At 44.2% G+C, this 26,058-nt stretch overlaps 2 protein-coding genes across 2 annotated transcripts; both read right to left on the bottom strand.

The window, feature by feature from the left end:
* Positions 1-16,659: 16,659 nt before the first annotated feature.
* On the bottom strand, positions 16,660-19,480 carry LOC122399954 (homeobox protein Nkx-2.5-like). The gene is made up of 3 exons (XM_043401059.1): positions 19,027-19,480; positions 17,058-17,274; positions 16,660-16,984 (listed from the first exon to the last, which is right to left on the bottom strand). The coding sequence occupies exons 1-3, from the start codon at positions 19,478-19,480 to the stop codon at positions 16,660-16,662; spliced, it is 996 nt and encodes a 331-aa protein (XP_043256994.1).
* A 4,879-nt stretch (positions 19,481-24,359) lies between these two features.
* Positions 24,360-25,600, bottom strand: LOC122399951 (homeobox protein Nkx-2.5-like). The gene is made up of 3 exons (XM_043401054.1): positions 25,309-25,600; positions 25,158-25,246; positions 24,360-25,082 (listed from the first exon to the last, which is right to left on the bottom strand). Exons 1-3 carry the CDS (start codon positions 25,598-25,600, stop codon positions 24,360-24,362), a joined length of 1,104 nt encoding a protein of 367 aa, XP_043256989.1.
* Between the last annotated feature and the right edge of the window lie 458 nt (positions 25,601-26,058).

Consider the following 26,058-nt stretch of genomic DNA (forward strand, 5'->3'; position numbering starts at 1 on the left):
TCAGACGTATGCGTGTAAATACACCTGTACCGTTCGAGACCGGTCACTTTTATGCTCGCTTCTGTCGTTTGCATACCCCTTCGATCCACGGCGGGTCGTAACGATCGATGATTTGTGTTTTCGAATCAAAATTAGAGAACGATCGTAGACTTTCGTGGGATCGGGGCTCGGTTGATGAAAAATTATGCGTCTATTATTTTATGTGTCGGTTAGGGATGTGATATTTCATAGCTACAACCGATATTTAGCTATCGACTGCCCGAGAATCGAGAAATGATCGATTTCCCGTCCATTCGTCCAGTTTCATACTGCGAAAAACTGTTTTGATCGCGTTATCCGTGCATTTAAATATCAATCGAATGAATTATCGGATAAAACCGGTTAAATCCGGTTAAATCTATCCTACCTACCGATTGCAACTTCAATCCTTGGATTTTTCGCGAGCAACCATTGAACTTGATCCCATCCCTACGAGACGCGGCCGTCTTTGGCAGTTGGTAACGAGGGAACCCCCTGGACTCTCGAGCGAATCCCAGGCCCATCCAAAGGAGAGCCTAACACCCGAGGACACGGGTCGTTTAGGCGGCTCCTTTCTTCGATCATTAGTCCGGAGCCAGCCGAGGGTTCGTAAGTCCGCGGACTGGCATCCTCTTTTTCCTCCCTGTCTCTCTCCTTGCCCCCACGTGTCTTTATTCGCGTTTCTTCCCTTCTTCCCTCCCCCGTCCTCCCATCGTTTTGCTTTGCCCCCTTTTCGCGTCTACGTTAACCTCTGACTTCTGACTTCTGGCTTCTCCGTTTCCCCTGGTTACGCGTACCTTTCAACGCTCTTCTTTTTCGATGCGTTGGCAAATGATCAAGTAGAATTTGTCTTTTACGTCTCTAGATTCTCTGCGCCCGTGTATTTTGACATCGTAACTGGTAATCGTTGGGCTTCTTGGGCGTGCAGGAAGACCGAACAAGATGCGTCGTGACGTTGTCTGTCGGCGTCGCGGATTCGCCGTTCAAAGGGCTCGTTCGGGAGCCCTTTTCTTCGGAAACAACACCATTTCTGGGCTTCTCCGCCTAAAATTCCGCTATTCTTCGGTAATTTTCAACGAAGTATTCCTTAATTGCACGCCATTTTGTCGATGTCTTCGGCCCAGGAAAGATAAAGCCTCCTGCAGAATAGAATATCGTCAGAGATAGATCATCCTCCGAGAAAGTTGTCGACACACGTCCGCGAAGTAACAGAATTCAACGTTGTCGTGTTGAACGTGTTGATTTGGAAACGTTTCCGTCCATCACGGTCCTATTTTGTTTCTTATGGCCGCCAGGAACTCTAAAACTCGCCAGCTTTCTGTCATTAGGGTTCATCTTCCGAAGTCGTTAGCGGACTCTTCCGTTTTTACCGAACCCGTGACACACTTCTCGCCACGTTCACGAGGTTTCGTCCACTTTTCCAACCTTTTTTTCGCGTCATCCGATCGAATCATTGTGTTTATTTTACGAGCATTAGGGACAACGAAGTTAACAGCGGTAAGACTCGACCCAAAGACCTTTGCACAAACGAAACAGTCCTCTCTGTCCTTGTTAGGCCATATTCGACGAAATCGAAGGTTGTTACGTGATCGAAGCGAGCTAATCGACTCGGATGCCCGGAGATTTCGATGCTCGTTACATTGCATAGGACAGTCGCGTCGTTAAGAATCTGTCCATCGATTTGAATTTTTTACCACTTTGATTTCCGTTTCTCGCTTCTACGAGGCGTACCGATCCCCCGGGGCATCGATTTCCAAATACCCTTTTAACGTTAATTAAACGAATCTTCGTTTTTACGACAGGCACGGAAGACCGACAGGTCGGGGAACACTGAACCACAGGCTGTTTTGTGTTTATCTGGGTTCTGAAAGCTTTTTATTTGATTGCTGGCGTCCACCCATAATGCATATCCCTAGACGTGTTCTTACTTTTATTACCGGTCCGCGGCGGCAACCTTTGATTTAATTAGCTCTTGAAGCTGTTACCTTGCCCGGTTCGAAACGAGAGATTTTTCTGCCAGACAATCCTCCGTTTAATTCCCTACAATTAGCCAGCGCGACGCGTAACTACGAACTGCATAAAAGCAGGAGAGCGTTTTATTAAACTCTGTGCCATTGTATTCGTACTTTTTCGATTCGCGCGGAGTGCCGTTTAAACAGCCGACGGGCGCGGATCCCAGGCTCTATCCACCTCGACGCTAATAGAAAACCAGCGGAACAAGCTCGCCCAGAACCGATATAAAGTTCCGATAATATGGGAATACGGTAGCTCGAACAGCTAGTAGAACGTGAAATCGTCTCGGGGCCTAAAGCAGATTTATCCATTCGTAAATTCAACGCCCCCTTAGACGTTTCGGGCGTCTCGTACGGAGGAATGGTCGTCGAAAAGCGTGTCTTCTTTTTCACAATGTATTTAACAACAGAGGAAACCTTGAGGCGAGTAAGTGGGGGCTCTAATTTCCGCGAGACTTCAATTCAGACGATTCGCCATGGCTCGCTATTCCCCGATAATCGCGGTTTCTCGCGGCCTGGGCGACGCTACATGAAGTTGTAAATCTTATCGAGTTAATTGCAGAGTGGTCGGGTTCGCGCTTATTCGAGCCGACTTAAAATGCAAATGGAGTTTCGTTGCCTACCAGCTCGCGATAATAGGTTTCTCCGATGAAAATTCAATCGTATATCCTCGATGACCGGGAAATTGCGAGCACGGTGGTCCTGGAGGCTTCCACCGCCGGATGTCGGATCCACGTAGACCAAATACGTCATCCGCGGGGGGGGGAATAAAAAGGAAAACGAGCGGTGCACGGTCACGAGGCTACTTTTTTACACGATCGTCCTCGATGCTTCTCAAGGACAGGGGGAAAGGGACCAAAGGGATCATGATTAATCAATTAGCGATCTCAGGATCCCCCCCCTCAAAGCCAAAGGGACCGCCGATGACGCGGCTTAAATCCTCCCCCTGGGCGAATTGTCAACCGATTTTCGGAAAGACTCGGTTAATTGTTTCGAGGGAAGAATTACCATCGCGCTGTTGCGAACGTGTTAATGGTTTTTGCGACCAGTGGATAGAACCGCGCAGGTTTCTATCGTATTTAATTAATTCCCCCCGTGGCAAAAAGCGTGGTTCACGCTCGAAATGCACTCCGCGTTTCTTTCGCGATCGGCGACGGAAGTATATCTCTCGTCGAGCGTACGAAACATCCGGCGATACGATTGACTCCCGTTAAATCGTGATAATTGAAATTGTTCTGCTACCGTGTGCACGCCGCGATTGAGATATTTAATTTGGCGATGAAAGAGTGGTATTAATTATTTCGCGGTAAATTACCATCGCAGGCTATGCATATTCATGTAACCATAATCACTCGTGCTGTAATAAGCAGGGTGGCGAGTTTGGTGCACGCTAGAAAGTGACGATCAATTTCAGCGTTCTACGTAATCACTATCATTCGATATCGCAGTTATCGTGGAGCTTGGACGATGATCCCGATCGAGTGTCCCGATATCGATCCGAGGAGACCAGGTTTACGAACTTTTCCTATCGTTAGACGTCGCTTCGATCGTTCCTATTATTCCCCGATCTGTCGCGGTAGTTTCTCGCGAGGTCTTGCGAGCAATTCAGACAGAAAATCTCAATCATCTCCCGGGGGCCGGTTTCTTTTGTAGTTTGGCGCTACGCTAAAGGCGGCCGTCGATTGGCCGAGGGGCGTTCAAAGCGCGCCGCCATGACTCGCAAAGCGGCCGTCTTTTGTTTGTGAAACAATGGTGCACGGTGCCCGGGCTCACTTAGCGTGCCAGCGAAATGACAACCTCTTCCGATGCTTAATCTATTAGGAAAATTAGCGGGTTAAGCGAAGTGGCCCACGGCCGTAGGTGAGAGCTATCGATGAAGCCTCTTTCGAGGGACTGAGCAGATTCCAGGGAGATACGGGGCATCAAGGGGGCCCCGGCGAAAGGACGTAATTACCGGTAGACCCTTGGACAGCTCCTTCTCATTTTCGGTGACAAGATCGATCGTCTGCCGCGAGTCGTTTCTTTTAATCTTTGGACGTTATTTAATTGCACCCTCCGCGCCCACCGTTCTCGATCGTTCGTTTGGCTCGCGGTTTTGTAACGGTGCCGCGGTGGTACGATTCCCTGCAGGTAGTTCGTACAATTGAGGCGTCGATTACGCGTAACGATCCGTAACTTTAATCGCCACGCGTGATCGTTGGAAACGGTCCGCGGCGGATCGTCCCGTACAAAAGTTCGAGCGCTTTATGCACGGCGGAGGATCGTTCCGGGAGGACTTTCAGCGTCGAAACGAAGTCTTCGCGAAGTAGTTCGTCCGTTGGTGGCCTAATTGCGAGTTGGAGAGATAATTATTCGATTCTTCACACTCGCTTGTTCGGACGTAAAAAAAAAAGATCCGGTGCCTAGGAAAAAAGCAGGGATTTATGGGCCATTACGATTCGTTCTAGCTGGAGGGTCGAAAGGGTGAAATTGCCATAGGAATGTCCCGTAAGAATTACTCGGGCCATCTGTGCTACGAACAACAACCATAACCTCTTACCTGCAGTTGAGAATGCATCAGAGAGTTCTCTGTTTTATCGACACTCGTTAGATTAGTATCTTTTTTTACCGGCAGAAGGGTTGGGATCCAATGTATTTTTTCGGCCTATTTTTATGGGGTTTCGAAACCCCATTACCATCCACCCATTGTCAACAGATTCAGAAATAAATTTTGCATAATCGGCTCACATATATTTACCTACACACTACAGCTGTCTGTCTGTCAATGGTAATTCAGTGAATAGTTTCTGAACTGACCGCTATCCATGAGAAGAGGCCGCTGAAATCATCTCCGAATTCTCACAAGCGCGTGGACAAAATGTCGGCGATAAAAAAAAATATCAAATCGTTCTGGAAAAAATATTTTTAGTTACAGGGGCCCGTTACAATCACTTTTGGTCAATACACATACCGTCAAAATCTTACGCACTCTCGAGAAAAAAATTCGAGAAGTGGTGAAATTTTTCGTCAAAATTAAAGAATATCAAATCGTTCTAAAAAAATTATTCTTAGCTAGGGGAGTCCATTACACTCATTTTTGGTCAATAGACATACCCCCGAAATCCTACCCACTTTCGAGGAAAAAATTCCAGTAGGTGATAAAATTATCGGCGAAAAAAAAAATTTCAAATCATTCTGGAAAAAATATTTTTAGTTACAGGGGTGCATTACAATCATTTTTGGTCGATAGACATAACCTCGAAATCCTGCGCAGTTTCAAGAAAAAAATTCTTTACCGAAAATATAATCTGAGGTCAGAAATGGTTTCTCGAGATTTCATGCATTCGTTTAAAAAATCATAACTTCTGAACGGATTGAAGGATTTTAATGTTTGAGGCGGCAAACGACGTGTATTTTGGTCAAGTATATGCAGAAATTATAAAAATATTGAAAAAGTTGTTCTTTAACCCTGTATACTTAGAAACACCCCATAAATATTCCCCAATTTTCAAACAGCCATAACTCCTACAATAGTTAATATATTTCAATGAAACTTTTTTCTGCAGTAGAGCCCATGAGTACCTACAAAAAAGTATTAAACAAAATTTCCGTACGGCGACAAACAAATTTATTAAAAATGAAAAACTAGTTTCGAAGAAAAATCGACAGGGGGGAATCCCTTTTCTCGTCAAAATTAAAGAATATCAAATCGTTCTAAAAAAATTATTTTTAGCTAGGGGAGTCAATTGCAATCATTTTTTGTCAATAGACATACCCCTGAAATCCTATCCACTTTCGAGGAAAAAATTCCATGAGGTGATAAAATTATCGGCGAAAAAAAAAATTTCAAATCATTCTGGAAAAAATATTTTTAGTTACAAGGGTGCATTACAATCATTTTTGGTCAATAGGCATACCACCGAAATCCTTCCCATTTTCGAGAAAAAAATTCGAGAAAGAGCGAATTTTTTGGCGAAATTAAAAAGTTTCAAATCATTTTGAAAAAATTATGTTTGGCTACTGGGGTCAATTGCAATCATTTTTTGTCAATAGACATACCCCCGAAATCCTACCCACTTTCGAGAAAAAAATTCGAGAAAAGGGCAAATTCTTCGACGAAAAAAAAATTTTTCAAAGCGTTCTAAAAAAATTATTTTTAGTTGGAGGGGTCAAGTACAAGCATTTTTGGTGAATACACATACCCCCGAAGTCCTACCCATTTGCGAGAAAAAAATTCCTTATTGAAAATGTGGTGTCTGATCAATAATGTCTGATTGTCCTGAATCTCCTGTAATTGCATGTGTATCTTTAAAACATCATAACTTCTGAAGAGATTGGACGATTTTAATGTTTCAAAATGCAATCAACGCGTACTTTGACGATGAATAATTACAAATTCCAGGAATGTTCATAAAGTTGTTCCTTAACCCCGTAAAGTGAGATAAAGTAAAGAGTCTACTCGTGTCCCTCATTTCTGATCTTATTCCTTCCTCAATCGATAACGTTAGATGCGACATAAAGTTAACGGGACTGCTACGAAGCATTCACGCCACACCCACGCGATTCTCCATTGCATGCTGGAGCTTTTTTACCGACCGTGCACCCCTCTACCGACTCAGGAGTCTGCAGGGATCTACATTTCCTACCATCGTACATACAGAGATCCCTACGAGCTTTTTATCGTGTGAGCTGCCTCCTACTGTATCGATGGAGGGTAGAACAGGATAGCAACCCCAGCAATAATAATCGAATATAATTTCTAGCTTTAGGGAGCAATATACCGATTACTTATGGTCGCCAATTATTTCCATCCGTCGTTCAATAAATAATTACACACGTATCGTTTATCGTGTTCCATATAGTACCACGATACGTCAGGATCTTCACATTTCTTATTAATTATCTTCTCTATATCACGTACACGATTGCACGTTGTCCTTTTTTAGAAATCTTCGGATCTCAATCGCGCTATAAAACCCCATGTCACTTTGGTCGTTCGTTTGATAGCTGTAAAAAGGTTTGCATCGATGAACAGCGTCTCGTCGAGCGGGGATTGAGTCGTCCGTCGGCGTCCCGTCGCATCCGTCGTGCAATTCCGTTTGTCATGCTGGCCGCGAGAAAACGAGGAGCAAAAACGCGTCGTCGCACGGTCCTTTTGCTCGTCGACGGGGCCTCAGCCAGCACGAGGGAGCTAGCAGGCCAAGCGGGATCTCTCATAAAATCAAATAATTCGGTACTGTAGCGTCTTTGGCGCCCGATATAACCGCGCTGAGGCAATAAAGGGCGAGCACGGTGGTTCGTTCAACGACCGTATCGAAAGGAAAACGAAACGTTAACGTAAACTGAAAAACAATCGGGTGAGCGGCGGCTGTCACTCCGGCGACGAGTTGGCATCCGCAGCCCGAGTCATCTGTTTCCTACGCGGCTCTGTCGTTTATTTTTCCAAAATGGCCGCTAAAACACCGCCACCGGTCTAACTAACTCTCCTCGCGAGTAATTTGAGACCTATTTATAGGCGGCCACCTAACTCACAACTATCGGCCAACATTTTTACCAAGTAGCGATGCTCACCTATCGACTATTGGTCGCATAAATGTTCCACCGTACTCGTACAGAAGAAGGAAAGGACAAGGGTAAAGATTAAGTAACGATTGAGGAAATTAATCTTTATTTAGTTCCACATAGAAATGATCTCCGTAGTTTCTCTAAATAAAGTCTGATATTTAACACTAGATTGCCCAAGGAAGTCATTTTGACTGCTTTTTAATTTCAATTAGAAAAACAATTATGTATATAATGACACAATTTCTTAGAATTTTGTGACTTTTTGTACAACATATAAATGCGTTTATTAATAATTGTAGTTACCTCTCCCCTCCTTCATTTCCGGTATATACATATATATGTGTTATACCTATATTGCCCAAAAAAGCAGTCATTTTGACTGCTTGGAAAATTTTAAATAATCAAATGACTCTTATTATTGAATTGAGTAAATTTCTTATATGACCAGTTCGACTCTGTATTGAAATAACAGTTTTCATTTTTTTTCGATTACCAACACATGATAACATACAAGTACATGATAAATTGTCGATTTGGGCTTACCTAACCCAGACCTAACCCAGATCTAATCCAGATCTAATCCAGACCTAACCCGGACCTAACCGAGACATAACCCAGACCTAACCCAGACCTAACCCAGATCTAGGTTAGGTCTGGGTTAGGTCTGGATTAGATCTGAGTTAGATCTGAGTTAGGTCTGGGTTAGGTCTGGATTAGATCTGAGTTAGGTCTGGGTTAGGTCTGGATTAGATCTGAATTAGATCTGGGTTAGGTCTGGTTTAGGTCTGGGTTAGGTCTGGGTTAGGTCTGGATTAGATCTGAGTTAGATCTGGGTTAGGTCTGGATTAGATCTGAGTTAGTTCTGGGTTAGGTCTGGATTAGATCTGAGTTAGGTCTGGGTTAGGTCTGGATTAGATCTGAATTAGATCTGGGTTAGGTCTGGTTTAGGTCTGGGTTAGGTCTGGGTTAGGTCTGGATTAGATCTGAGTTAGATCTGAGTTAGGTCTGGGTTAGGTCTGGATTAGATCTGAGTTAGTTCTGGGTTAGGTCTGGATTAGATCTGAATTAGATCTGGGTTAGGTCTGGTTTAGGTCTGGGTTAGGTCTGGGTTAGGTCTGGATTAGTTAATAATCCAAATTATCTTAACCCTTTGCACTCCTATGTCGAGTGTGATTCGACATCAATTTTGATCTCAGGAGCACCTTCGTCAAGTCTCACTCGACATTCTTTCAAGTCCAAACCAAACAGATATCATACACTTGGAAATTACAAAATACAACAACAGTGTAAATAAAACACTTATTTTAACAGGTAAATTTCAAATAAAACACTTAAAAGCATTGTTCGTCAAGTCCCATTCGACATTTTTTCGAGTCCAAACCAAATCATACACTTGGAAATTACAAAATACAACAACAGTGTAAATGAGACCTAACCCAGACCTAACCCAGACCTAACCCAGACCTAATCCAGATCTAATCCAGACCTAACCCAGATCTAATCCAGACCTAACCCAGACCTAACTCAGATCTAATCCACACCTAACCCAGACCTAACTCAGATCTAACTCAGATCTAACTCAGATCTAACTCAGATCTAATCCAGACCTAACCCAGACCTAACCCAGACCTATTGATAAATTACAGTTTCTCAATAAGCTAAAGTAGTACTTGTTATTCGAATCTTTATGCAGTGATACTTGTTCTAACAAGTTGTTTATTTTATTTCTACGCCCTAAATTAATAATATTATAACATAATATTAAAAATTAATTTTAAACAAATTTCTTTACACATTAGTTATTCTATCACGATGCAGTCATTTTGACTGCTTTTGGCCAATATAGGTATATACTAAGTTTCAGTCTTTCTAGTGTTAATTCGATCGATCGAAGTTGGAGAGACGGAGTCGCTTCCAGGACAAAAACGACTTTGGACTCACGGATTGATCGCATAAATGTTCCACCATACTCGTACAGAAGAAGTAAAGGGCAAGGGTAAAAATTAAGTAACGATCGAGGAAATTAATCTTTATTTAGTTCCACATAGAAATGATCTCCGTAGTTTCTCTAAATAAAGTCAGATATTTAATTCGATCGATCGAAGTTTGGAGTCGCTTCCAGGACCAAAACGACCGACACTTAATTCGACGGAATTAAGGACGAAATGGAGAGTTTCCAGAGGGGTGGGTGGGGGGTGGAAGCTGCGTCGGGAAAAGGAAATTCGAGCGAAAGAATTTTCTGAACTCGTAGAAGCCGCGGACCTGCATGAAACGCCGCTGATTGGCCGCTCGTGCGCCAATTTTCCCCGACGTCGCCTCGCCACGAAAAATCGGTAAATTGCTTCTTTGAAATGCCGGAAAAGCGGAGGAAATGGTTCCCTCCGTAGTTGGTACGGCGAGTTGTTCGCGTAGATAAGCATCGTTGCTTGCCCGATGATCCGTACGCCCTACGACTGATTCCACCACAAATTTCCACCTCGAAAATACCTTTTGCAAACTCAGAAACGAGACGACCAGAGATCAGAGACCAAAGATCAGAGAATAATAGATATAAAATTAATACTATGCATGGGAGAATATTTATAGCTTAACACTTGATGGATATTACGAATCGTAAGCCCTTTAACCCTTATATACCTGTGTACCTTAGAAAACAGGTTCGCGAGGCGGAGTCGAATTGCCGGTTCGAAGTTTGAGATTTTCTACCGCCACTTTTCGTCTCTCCGAGCCGCGAAAGACGACCTTTCCACCTTCCTTATCTCTCTTATACACCGTCCTCCTGACTTCTGACACGCGTTTCAATCGGGATGGTTGCCAAGGAAACCTAGGAGCCGGAGTGTCACACGGACTATTGAAGAGGTTAAAGGGGACTGCGATTCCTTTTGCCCGAAACCGTCAGTGAACGACGAGTTTCGACGGATAGACTCCGGTTGTCCACGATCCGTCGGATAGTTTACGCAAATTGCACGATTAATCGCGCGAGTATGTATTTCGTTTATTCCTTGTGCTGGACATTCGGCGAGAAAGGATTCGCTGGACGGTGAAGAGTATTTCGCAGGGATTGCACGGGGGTCCCCGATTATACTTTTAAATTCCCTTTTTCGCGACCATTGTAAGAGGCGGTCGTCGCGAAAAAAAAGGGAATATTTTCATCCGTGTCTGAAATGGTTCGTGCGAAATTGATAATAGCCGGCGCCGTAACCAAATAAATTCCCTTCCCCGTTGCCTTTCGGAAAATCCTCACGGTCGTCGCGTTTGAAAAAAAAATAGCCTCAGCGGGGAAAGGAAGTTGTTCCCCCGGTTCCCAATCAAGCCGCGGAAATTGCTAATTGCTTCGAGTCGCTAACGAACCGGCTCGACGATATTTTTCACACGGTTTTGCGTCTTTGCAAATTAACTCGCTGTTCGTGGAGAGTATTCGTCTACTTGATTCGCGGACTGCTCGACGGTATCGTCGACGAACGAACGACGGGAACGAGAACGAAAGGGGTGAAAACCGGGGGGGTGGGGGGTGGGGGGTGGGGAACGAGAGGGTTGGACAGAAGGAAGACCGTTCAGCGCTATTAACAGCTAATGAAAATTAGCTTTCGTCGGTTGATTGAGCGTCAAATCGTCCCTTTCTTGTTTCGGGAGAGAAGTCCGCCACTGGTGTCGTTAGACCGACGTACTCTCGCTACGAATTGCACTGTCCACTTCTTTTTTCTTTCGACGATGTTCCTCCGCCCGATAGGACATTCCGGGGCCAAGTGCTCTGCAAATTTCCATGAAACCCCTCTGAATCGCGGAAACTCGTCGTCAGTGTCCCAACAAAAAGGAAACTTTAAAAAAATTGAACGCAATTACAATTATTCGGGTCAAATTAGGCGGTCTCGCGTTACGAAAATTCATTTCATACCGCGGCGAGACAAATCTGTGAGAAATAGATGTACAATGAAATTCTTATGAAATAGCCTATGATCCAAAAAATGTTATTTAATAATAGAGAAAATTCAATTTTCAAGTGGATATTATAAATTGATTATAGCAATATCTTGAAATGATATACAATGAAATTCTTATGAAATAGCCTGATATGATCCAAAAAATGTTATTTAATAATAGAGAAAATTCAATTTTTAAGTGGATATTATAAATTGATTAGAGCAATATTTTAAAATGGTATACAATAAAATTCTTATGAAATAGTTTTGTATGATCCAATAATCCTATTTAATAATAGAGAAATTTTCATGTATCCAGTGAAAATTATCAATAATTGAATATGATTTTTAATTAAATACTATAAATTTACTATAGTAATATTTTAAAATGGTATAGAATAAAATTCTTATGAAATAGTTTTATATAATCCAAAAATCCTATTTAATAATAGAGCAAATTCAATTTTTAAGTGGATGTTATAAATTGATTATAGCAATATTTTAAAATGATATGCAATGAAATTCTTATGAAATAGCCTGATATGATCCAAAAAATGTTATTTAATAATAGAGAAAATTCAATTTTTAAGTGGATATTATAAATTGATTATAGCAATATCTTGAAATGATATACAATGAAATTCTTATGAAATAGTTTTATATGATCCAGAAATTATATTTAATAATAGAGAAAATTCAATTTTCAAGTGGATATTATAAATTGATTATAGCAATATTTTAAAATGGTATACAATAAAATTCTTATGAAATAGTTTTATATAATCCAAAAATCCTGTTTAATAATAGAGAAATTTTCATATATCCAGTGAAAATTATCAATAATTGAATATGATTTTTAATTAAATACTATAAATTTACTATTAGTAATATTTTAAAATGGTATACAATAAAATTCTTATGAAATAATTTTATCTGATCCAAAAATCTTATTTAATAATAGAGAAAATTCAATTTTTAAGTGGATATTATAAATTGATTATAGCAATATCTTGAAACGATATACAATGAAATTCTCATGAAATAGTCTGATATGATCCAAAAAATGTTATTTAATAATAGAGAAAATTCAATTTTCAAGTGGATATTATAAATTGATTATAGCAATATCTTGAAATGATATACAATGAAATTCTTATTTAATAGTTTTATATGATCCAAAAAATGTTATTTAATAATAGAGAAAATTCAATTTTCAAGTGGGTATTATAAATTGATTATAGCAATATTTTAAAATGGTATACAATAAAATTCTTATGAAATAGTTTTGTATGATCCAATAATCCTATTTAATAATAGAGAAATTTTCATGTATCCAGTGAAAATTATCAATAATTGAATATGATTTTTAATTAAATACTATAAATTTACTATAGTAATATTTTAAAATGGTATAGAATAAAATTCTTATGAAATAGTTTTATATGATACAAAAATCCTATTTAATAATAGAGCAAATTCAATTTTCAAGTGGATATTATAAATTGATTATAGCAATATCTTGAAATGATGTACAATGAAATTCTCATGAAATAGCCTGATATGATCCAAAAAATGTTATTTAATAATAGAGAAAATTCAATTTTTAAGTGGATATTATAAATTGATTATAGCAATATTTTAAAATGGTATACAATAAAATTCTTATGAAATAGTTTTATATAATCCAAAAATCCTGTTTAATAATAGAGAAATTTTCATATATCCAGTGAAAATTATCAATAATTGAATATGATTTTTAATTAAATACTATAAATTTACTATAGTAATATTTTAAAATGGTATACAATAAAATTCTTATTTAATAGTTTTATATGATCCAAAAATCCTATTTAATAATAGAGCAAATTCAATTTTCAAGTGGATATTATAAATTGATTATAGCAATATCTTGAAACGATATGCAATGAAATTCTCATGAAATAGCCTGATATGATCTAAAAATCCTATTTAATAATATAGAAAATTCAATTTTTAGTGGGTATTATAAATTGATTATAGCAATATCTTGAAACGATGTACAATGAAATTCTCATGAAATAGCCTGATATGATCCAAAAAATGTCATTTAACCCCTTAACGCTCATATTTTTCGGGTTAACCAACAATAATCAGTTTTCTTTATTGGATTTGTTCCTAAAAATACGGTTTTTGTTAATTACAATGTTGCATCTGACGTATAATTTGAAGGAAAACAAATATTATCATCCCTTAAACTATCCCTTAAATTTTCAAGTGGATATTATAAATTGATTAGAGCAATATTTTGAAATGATATGCAACATCTTATTTAATAGTTTTATATGATCCAATGGTGTAATCGAATTTGTTGTCGAAGGAATTATTTTTCTTGGTCGCGGAATAGCGAGACGCGGTACTTCAAAAATAGGTCACTCGTATCCGAAGGCTGATCATCCCCCTCCCCCTGTACAATGGTCCGTGTTAATTTGTTAATGGAAACCGCAAGTAATCCCTGCTAGTTCGGAAACTAGTTGTAGCCGTGTCGGTACAAGGCCTCGTTCAACGCAAGAGCATTATGGCTTTCGAATGTTTAGAACGTGATATAAACGTAGCAGTAATGGACTGCAGAAACGACTATAAAATCCATCTTCCGACCGATCTCTGCTCGCCCGTACGAGTCAATTTTGTCATTGATGGTCCCGCGGAGAACGAACGATGCTGGATTTTATCGCGCAGAAATGTCTGCTCGTTCCATCCGCGGATTCTAATTGAAAATGCACTTTGCCGTGCGGAGACGCGATTAGACGCGGTTATTGTTTTGTTCCAGTTGCGTGCAGGTCGATGCACCGAATAATGTCTTTGCAACGTTAGTGAAATTTACTCGTTAGACAGATATTCGATATACTTATCCTAGTTTCGAAGCTGTCTTTGCTTGGCGGTCCTTTGAACGCGAGGAGGAAAGGCCCTTTCGTGGAGGATAATGTAACTCCTTTGTTTATAACAGATGAGTGTCGGATCTAGCCTTTTTTCCTCGTCCGTCGGTTAAGTCTGCTCGTCTCCGCGTCTGAATAAACATATCTGATGTCTGTCGGGGCCCACCCAGCCGGAGCTATTAAAACCCTTATGGGAAAGTCGGTTCCATCCCGTCGATTTATTCCATGCACAGTTCGATCGACTCAAATCTGCCATCGAACGATTAAAACGTTGTTGCGGAGAGCCTTGAGTTTACCTATCGGCGCGTTCCGAGTAAAATTCTCCTAGTTTCAACTCCCTCGTTAGGACCTGTTGGTCTCGAACGGTTCCTCGGAGTTGTGTACGAGAAAAAATCCCCCGCGTTTTAACAGTTACACTCAGGGAACACGCGTAAAAGCATGGCTGGATGAAAAAAAACTACTTGTTCGGGACGAAGTCGGGTGAAACGCGTCAAGTTTTTACGATCTCGTGACGCAGACGTTTCGGGACTGGTCGTTGAAGGGTGAAGAAAAGAAGAGACGTCAGTTTTTATTTTACTCTTTTTTTTTAATGAACCACTTGATATATTTGAATAGATCTGTATCATCACATAGGTGCGCGGAAACAATGGAGTCAGCCTGGCGCTTGCTTATAATAAATCGTGATAACGCTTAATCGATACAGGTGCCCTTTGGTTTTATTGCACACGAAACCACCGAGCAGGGCAAAAAAAAGGTCTTTGAACATTTTTACCAGCTCCTGACGCTAAGAGCGCCGATGGTGGTCCTTCGAACGCTTCCGTTTCTCGTCCGAAGATCGATCGGAGCTACCCACGCGTCGACTGCCAATCGGATTTCAGAAAAATGTCGCTTTGCAATAACAATTTGCTTCGAATTAAAGTGTAGAACTGAAAGTGGCAGTCGGCACGTCGCCCAAACTCGTTGTTGGTTTTCAAAGTTTAAATACAGCGCCGGTCGAAGCGTCGATCGCGACTTCTAGTTACGATTCCAGGACTCAGAATAAATAAATACTCCAGCCATCGATACCGATCGACACGGATTGCATTTTATACAGTTATTTACATGCTAATTTACACGGTCCTCTTCCTGGACTGTAATAATATTTATAAGTAAATTTATAATTAACGTACCCGCTACGCGTCGACAGAATAATCGATACCGTGCTCTTTAATCGTTATTACAATGTGACTGTGTACGTGGTGTGTGTGTGTGTGTGTGTGTAAGTAAGTGAGTGGGCGAAACGAATTAAAACATTTCTAACATTAAAAAGGAATCTCGATCTCTTACCTTAATCGCGGAGGACTAGCTTAAATCGTACTTAAATGAAACTTAACGAAAACGAAGAAACAACACTCTCCTTTTGATCTTTTTAAACTAGCCGGATAGATCCCCGAGGCAATCGTCAGTAAATTCTAATGGACACTAAACCTACCGACACTTTGTGTACATCCATTCCTACCATGACCGGTCAAATAACTGGTTTTCTCTTTTACGAGGCAGACTGGGATGATAATTACGCAAAACATCCTCTGTACAAATTTAAATTCAGTTTTATCGCGTTTGGGTATGTAGAGTCAAAGTAAATTGCAAAATAAACATGGAAGGGAGCATAAATTATAGTGTTTAGCGCAATCATCGGATAGGGGATGAAATGCCCTTTAAAATGAGCGTTTGTACGAGTCGATAGCTTAATTAGTTCCGAAGATATAGCGATTTTAGTCTGAAGTCGATGCGGTGGCTAGTTGAGGAGATAGGGTTTGTTTACGTTCCATTGTTTACATCTGCGCGAGGTCAATGAACTGGCGACTCACGCGCGAGAGAGAGAGGTCTAAAAAACTATTTGAAAAATTACCCCTTTACATAAATTGCGATATCTCGAAAACGGAAAGTCCGATCGTCAAAAACCAAAAACCATTTTAAAGGGGAGGCTTTGCCGCTTCTAACGATACCTCAATAATTAACAAAACATTAATAGTTTCGGAACTGCAGGGGTCTAAAGTTCAACTATTTTTAACACGCGTTGTATGACTGTACTAAGACAGTGGAAACTGAAGATTCTCTCCTTTACGTATATTTTACGTATAATACGGTCGTTTGATCGGTCGTGGTAGGTTTCAGTGTTAAAAATAGTAGCCAAGGAGAATCGGTTTAAAAAATATTTCGGTTAGTCGTTGCGCGGGAATGAACGACGATCGACCGTTTGATTCGCGCGATTTATTTCTCGTCGTTGATTTTGGAGAGCTGGCTCGGATCGAGGTCCGGCGCGATCGTGTTTTGCACCTGAATATGAGCGGAGTGAAGGGGCGGACAGAGCAGGGGATGATAGGGGAGGCAGTAGTATGGGAAACCACCGAGCGCTTTGTTCGCGGGATGAATTTGCGGTGCAGAGATTTGTCCGGGAAGTTGGCCGGAACCACGAAGTGGCAGTCCCCTCAAATGCTCGTCCGGATGCACGAGGACGCGTACAGCCACGCGCCTCGCGTTCCCGGAATTAACCAGGGCGCCCAGTTCCTGTTGCTGCCGCCTTTTGGTCTTGTATCTGGAGATTTTACGAGATTTTTAACAATTTTACGGAAATGAATGACCGCTATCACCCGGAATGGGGATCGTACCGTCTGTTCTGGAACCAAATCTTCACTTGGGTCTCGGTCAGCTTCAACCCCCGCGCCAGGTCCGCCCTCTCGGGCCCCGACAAGTACTTCTGCGCGGCGAATCTTCTCTCCAGCTCGTAGACCTGGGCGTGCGAGAACGCCGCTCTGCTCCGTTTCTTTCTGCTCTGGTGACTCTGGTTGTGGCTCTGCGCCTCGAACATGTCCTCCTCCGCGTCCTCTGGAAATTCCCATCGTTCACAAACCCCCATCACCATCGATTATTAGATCTCGCGGCACCCAGGTACACGCTCGAAAACCGATCATCCGCGATCGTAAATCAAACGCGTTTTAGCTAAAACTGAGGGGGGGAGGGTAAACGAGAAGGTGGACCAACGAGTAACCATCCTCTGACAGCCATAGAAGCGGCGAACGCTCCGAATCAGTTCCGCCCGCGTTTGATGTCTCGTTCAAACATTAACACGTGCACTCGCTACTCCGACATGTTTACGCTCCTGTTCCACGGTAATTCTCCTCTCTCTAAGTTTAACCGGTCGCGCCCCGGAGTGCAATCGTCTTTCCACACCGTCCTAAAATCCTACTTGCTTTCTTTTCCAACCGAGAAAATCGAATCACGCGGCCCTGTTATTGTTATTACTTTTCTACACCCGTGATGGCTGTCTCGTCGACCGTGTATTCCGGGACTCTTTTATACTATTTAATTGTTATTTTTACTCCGGATGAAAAAAAAAATGGGATTCCAAAGGTCCCATGACATCATAATTATTTCGTACGTGGTTCGTGCTTCGTGCTGCGTCAATGTTTATCGGCAGTGGCCCGATGGGGGGACGCAAAGCATTTAGAGAGATCTATATTTGATCACTTTCGACGTCAACTCTGTGCCATCTCGTCCGGCTAATGCGTCCCTCCTCTGACGTTCGTCAAACATCCTACGCGTCCTACATCGAGAGTGTTCGCGAGGAGCAAGTGCCGTTTGCTCTCGCTCCGATTACAACGAGATGACCCTTCGTACCTTCCCGAACCCTTCGACCGTCGTTTATCAAATAAATTCATACGAACCACAAACACAGGGCAAACGGAACTTCATCAGGGGGACGGTTCGCCTTTCTCGCGTACGAAATTAATAAGACAGAGGGGTAGTGCTTCTCATTAATTTATCGAACAGTATACGTAAACAATTTTGTATCCATCCACTCTACGAACGACTCTGGATTAATGGCGGCAGGAAACGGGACTTTAATAGACGGCCTGCGAGGAACTGCCTCGCGTATCCTGTCCATTACCGTATTAAGTGATTCCCAAGAACGATAGAGGAAAAGGGGAAATTTCGTGAGCGAGGCTTGAAACGGTGCCAGCTCGTGCCCTGCACCCTCGAGTGATGAAAAGGAACGAAACAGTCCCAGGTACGAAGAAATTACTTAATTGCAGGTTCCATGATATCCCCCAATGCTAAGGTCTTTCCTTTTACAAGCTTATCCTTTCCTTAAATTTAGATCAGTTAATTGATCGAGACACCTGGACCTATCTCTTACAAGAATCGAGGAGCTGTCGATCGGCGAAAGAAGGCGATTTCTTGGGAAATCTGACGGTTCTCCCGGTAACCTTGATCTAAATCTGTTTTTGCTTCCGATCCGTGGATCCTCGACGACTCGAGACAGAGCAACAGTGTGGGCCAGGGATCGAACAAGTGCAAGAAGTAGAGTGCCGGCCACTTGTGACGTCTGCCGGGTCGAGCACCACTTATGCTACTAAAATTACATTCGATCACGTTATCTGCGCTCGGGTTAACTTAAAAAGAAAAAAAAAACCCTTGAAAAGCTTGCCTGTTACGAGGATACCCGTGGGGCTAAATGATCTCTTAAGCCTGTATCCTCGTGGCAGACACACGATCTCCCAGAAGGGAGCTGCCTTGGCTACCGACGCGAATCGCGATTAGGAAACCCCGTGACATACGTAAATTAGAAACGCTTACCGAGATATTTGTTCTTGCTCATGTCCAGAGCCTCGTCCTGCTGTCTCTGAGAAGCCTCCCTGGAGTCCTTGGCTGGCTGATAGGCGGCCATGTTACCCAGGGTCTCCAGGTGCTTGAAGGTTCCCTGGGTCAGGTGCGGGATGGTACCAAAGTTCGTGATGTTCGCGTGAACCAGGTTCCTCGTGAGAATGTCCAGCTCGCGGGCCACGTTCAGATCCGGCGACGGGAGCCTCGGGAACCGTGTCATCCGACTCTGGTCCAGCTCGTTGCGAGCTTCTCTGCGATCCACCTCCAATTTTTTCGCGAACAAAGAACCGCCCTGGGTCTCGTCGGACTCCGAGGATCGTCGCTCGTGGTCCGGATAAGAGGTTCTGCGACTGAGAATGTCCGCTATACTGAACGGCGTCAGCTGGGACGGTTTCGGCGACGCTTCGCTCCGTTTCTCTTCGTCCATCGTCTCTTCACGCCCCGACATCACCTCGTGGACCACCGAACTCTCGACGAAATTACAGCTACGGCGAACTATTCTCGCGATTCCCGGCGTAGTTTCGATTCGTTCCGCGAACGTTCACCCTCTTCACAGCTCCAACGATACCGTTTCTGCCATCGTTCGGGATATCACGAGCCCCGAACGCCACCCTTCGTGGTCCTGGACACGGACATGTCCTTGCCGCGAGCACAGAGACGAATTTTTTAGGCTGGTGGAGCACGATCCGGCCACGTTCTGGCGGATCCGCGAGTCGACTGGCGCTCGTCGGTAACTTCCGCGTCCGCGTAATCTGCTGTCAGTGCGGTGCACCCGGCTCCGTCCGTTATTAATTGTCGTTTGGCGAGCACTCGAGGGCCGCGTGCACCCTTCCGCACCGAGTGTGCTTCGGTCAAGTGTGCTTGTCGCGCGCGTAGACTTATTTTTCGAATTAGTCCGCGGCCACTTCAACCGGGGCTTCCTTCTTCCCTTCCTCCCGCGCTGGCTATCTTCCCCTTCTATCCCAGCCACCCCCCACCAACCGTTCATCCCTCCACTCGCGACTTACCACGATCCTCCTCCTCCGCGAACACGCTTTTTACTTTTACGCGTCACTTCGCCGACCCTTAACGACCGTGGATCGATGTTCGCGCTGATATCGGACACCGCCGTAGGGTTCTTACGGATTCCCAGTCCTCTTTCAACTCTGATCTATCGCTGTTCGCGGAGCAAAAATTTCCAAGTTTCGAGTCGCTCCAGGAATTCGAGTTTCGCGGCGTAGGTGGAGCCTCGAATGACCTCCAAGGTTGGTCCCCGCGACGCTCGACGACGCTTCCGTCACGACGCAAGCCTCGCCCTACGACCAATCCACGACTCTACCCGCGACGCCGCTTTCCCCACCGAGCCAATCGATGCTTCCACGAAGCCTTCTCTAGGTGACGAGCGACGCTCGCCCCCCGGGAGTGGGATCTTCGTGGTTTTTTCAGGGTCGAGCCGCCCGGGGGGGTGGCGGCGACGAAGGGGTGGCTCGAGACGTCTTTCAGGTATCGCGCGTGACACGTCGTTTTATCCGACCGAGTACTACTTCGTGCAAGTGTTCGTTCCCGATTTAAGGTCGATGATTTATTGACTCAGCTGACGAGCACGTTCGCCAAAAAATTGCAGCAAGACGACTGTTCAAATTGACAAAATTCACGATAGAAATATCTTTTACGCAACGTTGATGCCCTACGTAGGATTTTCGTCTTGAGAGACGAGAGCCATCGAAAACCCCTTTCAAAAAGTTCCCCGCGATGGTACGGTGGGGCACAGAGGCAGGAGCGTTGTACGTACTTCGTCTCGTATCGAGTCGAGAGGAAACTGCGCGGTGCATATATAGGGTGTGCTTTACATAACAATCGCCGCTAAAGACTTGCAGCATTGTCCGCCACGTGCTGCCAGCCGAGTTCCTATGGCGGTTTAATTAAGTGTGAACCACAGGAGCGTGGATCACGCCTCACTTGATCCGATGATGGCCTCGCGCGTTCCGGATATCGACGAGGAAATAATTCCACCTTCCTAGACACGATATTCCTTGAAATTCTCTCGGGAAATACTTGACCAATAGTCATCGCCTCCTTCGAGTCAATTTTCAATTCTCTAGCCTCGAACGTTCCGGAGAGTGCCAGGAATCGACGATTAGCAGGTGGCGAGTAATCGAACCGGAAAAACGTCCGTCATTTCCCTATTACTGGTTTCAGAGGGGAGAGAGTGTCGTCTCGGTGGGGGGCGAATGTTTAAGACGACCACGTCTTCGGCTCTCTTTTTCTCGATTCGATCTAATCAATAATAAATTATAGGGGGATGGCGGTACATCTCTCCCCTAGAGCTAAGCCCTGACCCTCCCGCTCAATTGGTCGCAATTCTTAAAGACCTTAATTGGCGCGGAAAATTATACCTTATTTCAGTTACCCTCGAACGAGACCAGAGACTCGTCTCTCCTCTCCCACCCTCCATCGTCCACGATCCCAACCCCCTTGTGCTCTTTGGCCACCCCCACCGATTCGCTTTCTTACGAGTTCGATTCCGCCACTTGGATATTTCTTTTTACCGCCCCCCCCCCTGGCTGAGCAATCGCTGGAAATATCAAGCCGAGTTTCGGGGCGATCGTTTCGGCCACTTTCGATCGGGCCAGTCGTAACAGTTAACCGCTCTAAAATCGTTCTTTTATAAATAGACCGCGGCGGATTGCGGTGAGCTGGACTCTTCGGATCCCCGAGATCAGAAAATCCCCAAACACTCGTTTTTTTTATTATTTCGTTGTGTTTGCCCCCGGGCCAAAGAAGGCGCGAGCTCGGGATCGATAAATCGTAAGGAATTTCCGGTTTGGGGGGGAAAAATAGTGTTCCTCGTAAAAATATTTTGCATCGTCGTGTAGGGGCAAGAACGCGTTCCCCGAAGCATCGACGGGAAAAGGCATTTCGACGACAACGAAAGTAACGAAGATCGTGGACGAAGGAGCACGCTCTATGGGCGGGCATAAGAATATAAAAACAAGAAGACCGGATGACTGCTAACTGTTTGTTAGTCTTGGGTTTTAAAGTCCGCGCGTCTGTCAGTCCAGAGATGTAATATTAGTGCTTAGTATACGCTGCCGCCACCGCTCTCTCGCTCATTTACTTCTTCTTCCTCTCCTTTCATCCTGGCTCCGTTTACCTTCGAGTCCTGCATCTTCTCCCCCGAGACCCTCCGCGCCTTTATACGTTCATTGAATCTTCCCGAAATTATCGTCGTCGAACCACCAAACCTCCCCCCCCCTAAACGTTGCGACGTTTTATCTAAAAATATACACGGTTGTCGACATATTCGCTACTTTGATACACCTAGGAGTGAGACTCTAACACGTGTAACTAATAATTTCGTACACAAACGTTTGATCGATTGAAGTTCTGGTTTTTTTTAGACGTGTCGGTAGTTTGCGGATTGTCTGGTTTATTGGGAACTATTTCCGGACGTTTGTGGCAGCCGACAGGGGATCTATAAAGCGAGTGACACCGGGGAACTGTTCCTGTTGATGGAAACTTCAATTCATATCACCGTAGAATTAATCGTAAAATAAATGCAAAGAATACGATATTTGATAAACGAGAAATAAAAATGATTTCTTGAATAAATCTTATTGCATAGAGCGCGCCAGGAAATGCACACCAAAATTAGATAAGGATGCATTCTGACCTTTCGACTGTCGGTAAAGCAGAGATCGCGGTGCGTTTCTGTCTCCTCTATCGAACATGCAGGTCCCTGCACTGGGAACGCACCGACAGTGGTAAAAAAGAGATCCAACGCTGACTTACCGATCGCAGAGCAGCGGAATATTTTCAAAACTGACGTAACGGCGCGCGGAAATATTTTTAAAAACGCGATAAAACATAATTCGCGGAGGTCGCGAGGAATGGAAATAAAAGCAGTCGAAAACTATAATTGGCACTTTGTGACGTCTCGTTGCGTTTCTTCGAGGCGCATTCATACATCCCGTACGTCATGTTCTAACATTAGTAAGAGAATATCGCGCGTGATATCAGTTTCCGTTCCCTCGCGCCATAAATCCCCTGGAATTCTTATCGAAATAATTTCCCGCCATAAACTTCGTATTAACCGGCGGTTGATCGATCAAAACTCTGGGGGAAAAAAGGCTGCCCGGTGTGATTAACGAGCCTCGAAGGATTTTATGCATACGCACGAGAGCGTGTGTCTATTTGAACAGCATCAATTTTTCTCGTCGATTCGCCTAAGCCCTCCCTGTCCCGCGCAGGCAAATAGGATCGAATTTCAACGTTTAACTTCCGATGATTGATTATGCGAATACGGTGTCTCCTAATGGGGGCTTTCAGAGTGAAATTTTGGTTCGTGGAAGGAACGATAGATATTGTTTTCCATTAAAAATTCATAGGCGGTTTAAATTTACGCGTCGTCTCGAGGCCGGTGGAGGTTTCTGGAACTCGTCCAGAAGAATGACGCGACAAGTGCAGGCAGGTGCAAAAGCAGGTGCGCACAGGTGCACAGAGGCGGAGTCTGAAGGCTGGTACGCGCTTAGGCGAGCCTATGGGAAGGCCGATATCACCGACATTTTTATCAGCTTGTTCCCATGGCCCTTTATGGCACCAGTAGCACCATGAACAACGATTACACCGACGTGAATCGTCTATGTGAAGGCACTTGACTGCCAGATGACCCGTCGTGCTTGCGCGATAACCTAAAAGGCGCCCATGGCTTCGCTCAAGCTGTCAGAACTTACCTATTTATAAATGCCATTTCGCCATATTTTCGTTTTATCGTCGCTCACCGTCCCGGGGGGAGGGGGGGAGGGGTGTCCGAAACATCCACCTTTACAAAACTAGAGACACCTTTTCCCCCGCATTAAACACCCTTAGAGATTACACCCCTAGCTACTTCATTGGAAATTAATTAATCTAAAAAATAAGATCAAGCTTCTATCTAACATCGCGTAGGAAAAGGAGCAGAGGTTCCAGGGATGAATGATTCGACGGCCAAAGTTTCACAAACTTAATACTTTATTGTATTTCAATTTCACTTAATCAATCGTGCACAATCAACACAATGAACACTTCGAGATCCTTTAAACCGAAAAAAGCAGAATTACGAGACGTTTCCGCAAAACCCACTTGAAGCGATTTCCGTTCGCTACTCGAGTGGCGCGTTACTATTTCCAAGAGAGAAAGAAAACACAGCTAATTACCAGCTTGAAACTACCTTCGACTCTTTGGCTAGCTGTTTGGTAACGTTTCTAGATCGTTCTGACTTCGTAATTTCCTAGTTAAAAAAATAATACGCGAAGCACGAGGGAGTCTTGCACGAGATCACGGTCCCCCTACCACAGTCGCTGGAGATTCTGGTCCATGGGCACCTGGTCCATGTAATTTACGTACTGCATCTGGTAATTGGCCGGTCCCAAGTAATTGGCGAACCCGTAGTCGCCGTTGGGTACCCCCATGGCCGGTCTGCCGTCGCTGACGATCGGTTTGTTGTCCGTCGGTAGGCACTTCATCTCCGGGAATGGCGTCTCGTTGTCCTTGTACTCAGCCTTGATCTGCCTCTGACAATCGTGCACCGTCGGGACACTGTTCCTGTACTCCTGAACGTGCTGTCTGGGCTGCAGATCACCGCTCAAGCTCGATTTTCCGCTCATATCGGAGCTCATCTCCTGCTTGTACTCCGGGCTGATGCTCGAGTCCATCCTAGCGTCGCTCGTGTGCCGAATCTCGTTCATTCGGAATTCGGACTGCACCGACACGGTCAACTCCGGCCTGATGTTCGGCCAGTACGGGGGATTGTACGAGTCCTGCATGTTCAGCTTCCCGTCCTTGATCAACACCGGCACGGAGATCTTCTTCAGCGATTGGTTCTTCATGCTCTGGGCCTGCAGCTTCTCCGCGTCCTCGATCCTCGCCCGTTTGTTCTTGTAACGACGGTTCTGGAACCAGATCTTCACCTGGGTGCTGGTCAGCTTCAGAGTCTGCGCCAGCAACTCTCTCTCCGGCGCGCTTAGGTATCTCTGTTGCTTGAATCGCTGCTCCAGCTCGTAGACTTGAGTCTGGAACGGGATTAAGAGATAGGATCAACTCTGCAATACTCGAATTTAAGTGGATAGAGGTTGAGATATACTTACTTGGGAGAAGAGAACTCTGGGCTTCCGCTTGGTCCTCTTGCCGGACTGACCCTTCCGTAGTTCGGTCTTGCTCGATGTCACCACGTTACCTGTGCAAAATCACTGTTTTAATCGCCACGAAGGGAAGCAAACGAACGTTTGGAAACCGTACCGTCTTCTATGATCGGGGGCTCTTGATACTGCGGGGGTATTTGATTCAGCTGATGAGCGTGGCTCAGTTCCGGGTAATGGGGGTAGCTCTGCATGGTTTGCTCCTTGAATTTCTCGAATTCCCATTGACTCTCCGGCACGATGTAATTGTAATACTCTTGGGCCACGTGTTGCTGCTGGATCTGGTGCTGGTGGTGAGCGTTCGGGTAGCAATCCATGATGCTCAGTTGCTGATCCTCGCTGAGAATGTCGCGGACGCTGAACGGGGTTCCGGAGATCGAGGAGGCCAGCATTCTAATGCATTCTCGACGTTTATCGCGAAACTGCACTTTAGGATGCACTGTCACTCGCTGATTACTCCTGGGTGGTTCACTGGAACGATCAATCTTCGATTTTCACAAGAACTTTCGATGTTTCGATGCAAAACCGAGTCTCTGTCGATCGGAAGGCCTTCCCCGTGAATTCTACGAGCTGGTTCCTCGAGGGTTAATTGCACTCGAAACGCCGTAAAGGGGTGCGAACGCGAAACTATAAAGCCTCGTTACGACCTTGTTGACACTCTGTCGGGGATCGTTTTACGAACGCGCCAGTTAAACGTCAAATCGCGTCTGCTCGCGCACGGGGGATGGTCACGGTTGAACGGTCAGGCCGGAGGGCAGACGTGTAATGTGACTTGCTCTTCCGAGGGAGTCAAGTGTTGGTCCCGTGGCACAGGGACACCACTCGTGTGTGTGTGTGTGTGTGTGTGTGT

Source organism: Colletes gigas, unplaced genomic scaffold, assembly GCF_013123115.1.
Source record: "Colletes gigas isolate AHSC1104 unplaced genomic scaffold, ASM1312311v1 Colletes_gigas_Sc00015, whole genome shotgun sequence".
NCBI lineage: Eukaryota > Metazoa > Arthropoda > Insecta > Hymenoptera > Colletidae > Colletes > Colletes gigas.

What these genes read in the sequence shown, in the direction of transcription:
- LOC122399951 (XM_043401054.1), bottom strand. Translation starts at nt 25,600, where the DNA reads ATGCTGGCCTCCTCGATCTCCGGAACCCCGTTCAGCGTCCGCGACATT. An exon ending in GCCCCCGATCATAGAAGACG is followed by an intron (nt 25,247 to 25,308) that starts GTACGGTTTCCA and finishes GATTTTGCACAG; the next exon opens with GTAACGTGGTGACATCGAGC. An exon ending in CCAGAGTTCTCTTCTCCCAA is followed by an intron (nt 25,083 to 25,157) that starts GTAAGTATATCT and finishes ATCCCGTTCCAG; the next exon opens with ACTCAAGTCTACGAGCTGGA.
- LOC122399954 (XM_043401059.1), bottom strand. Translation starts at nt 19,480, where the DNA reads ATGGACGAAGAGAAACGGAGCGAAGCGTCGCCGAAACCGTCCCAGCTG. An exon ending in GAGCAAGAACAAATATCTCG is followed by an intron (nt 17,275 to 19,026) that starts GTAAGCGTTTCT and finishes GGGAATTTCCAG; the next exon opens with AGGACGCGGAGGAGGACATG. An exon ending in ATTTGGTTCCAGAACAGACG is followed by an intron (nt 16,985 to 17,057) that starts GTACGATCCCCA and finishes TAAAATCTCCAG; the next exon opens with ATACAAGACCAAAAGGCGGC.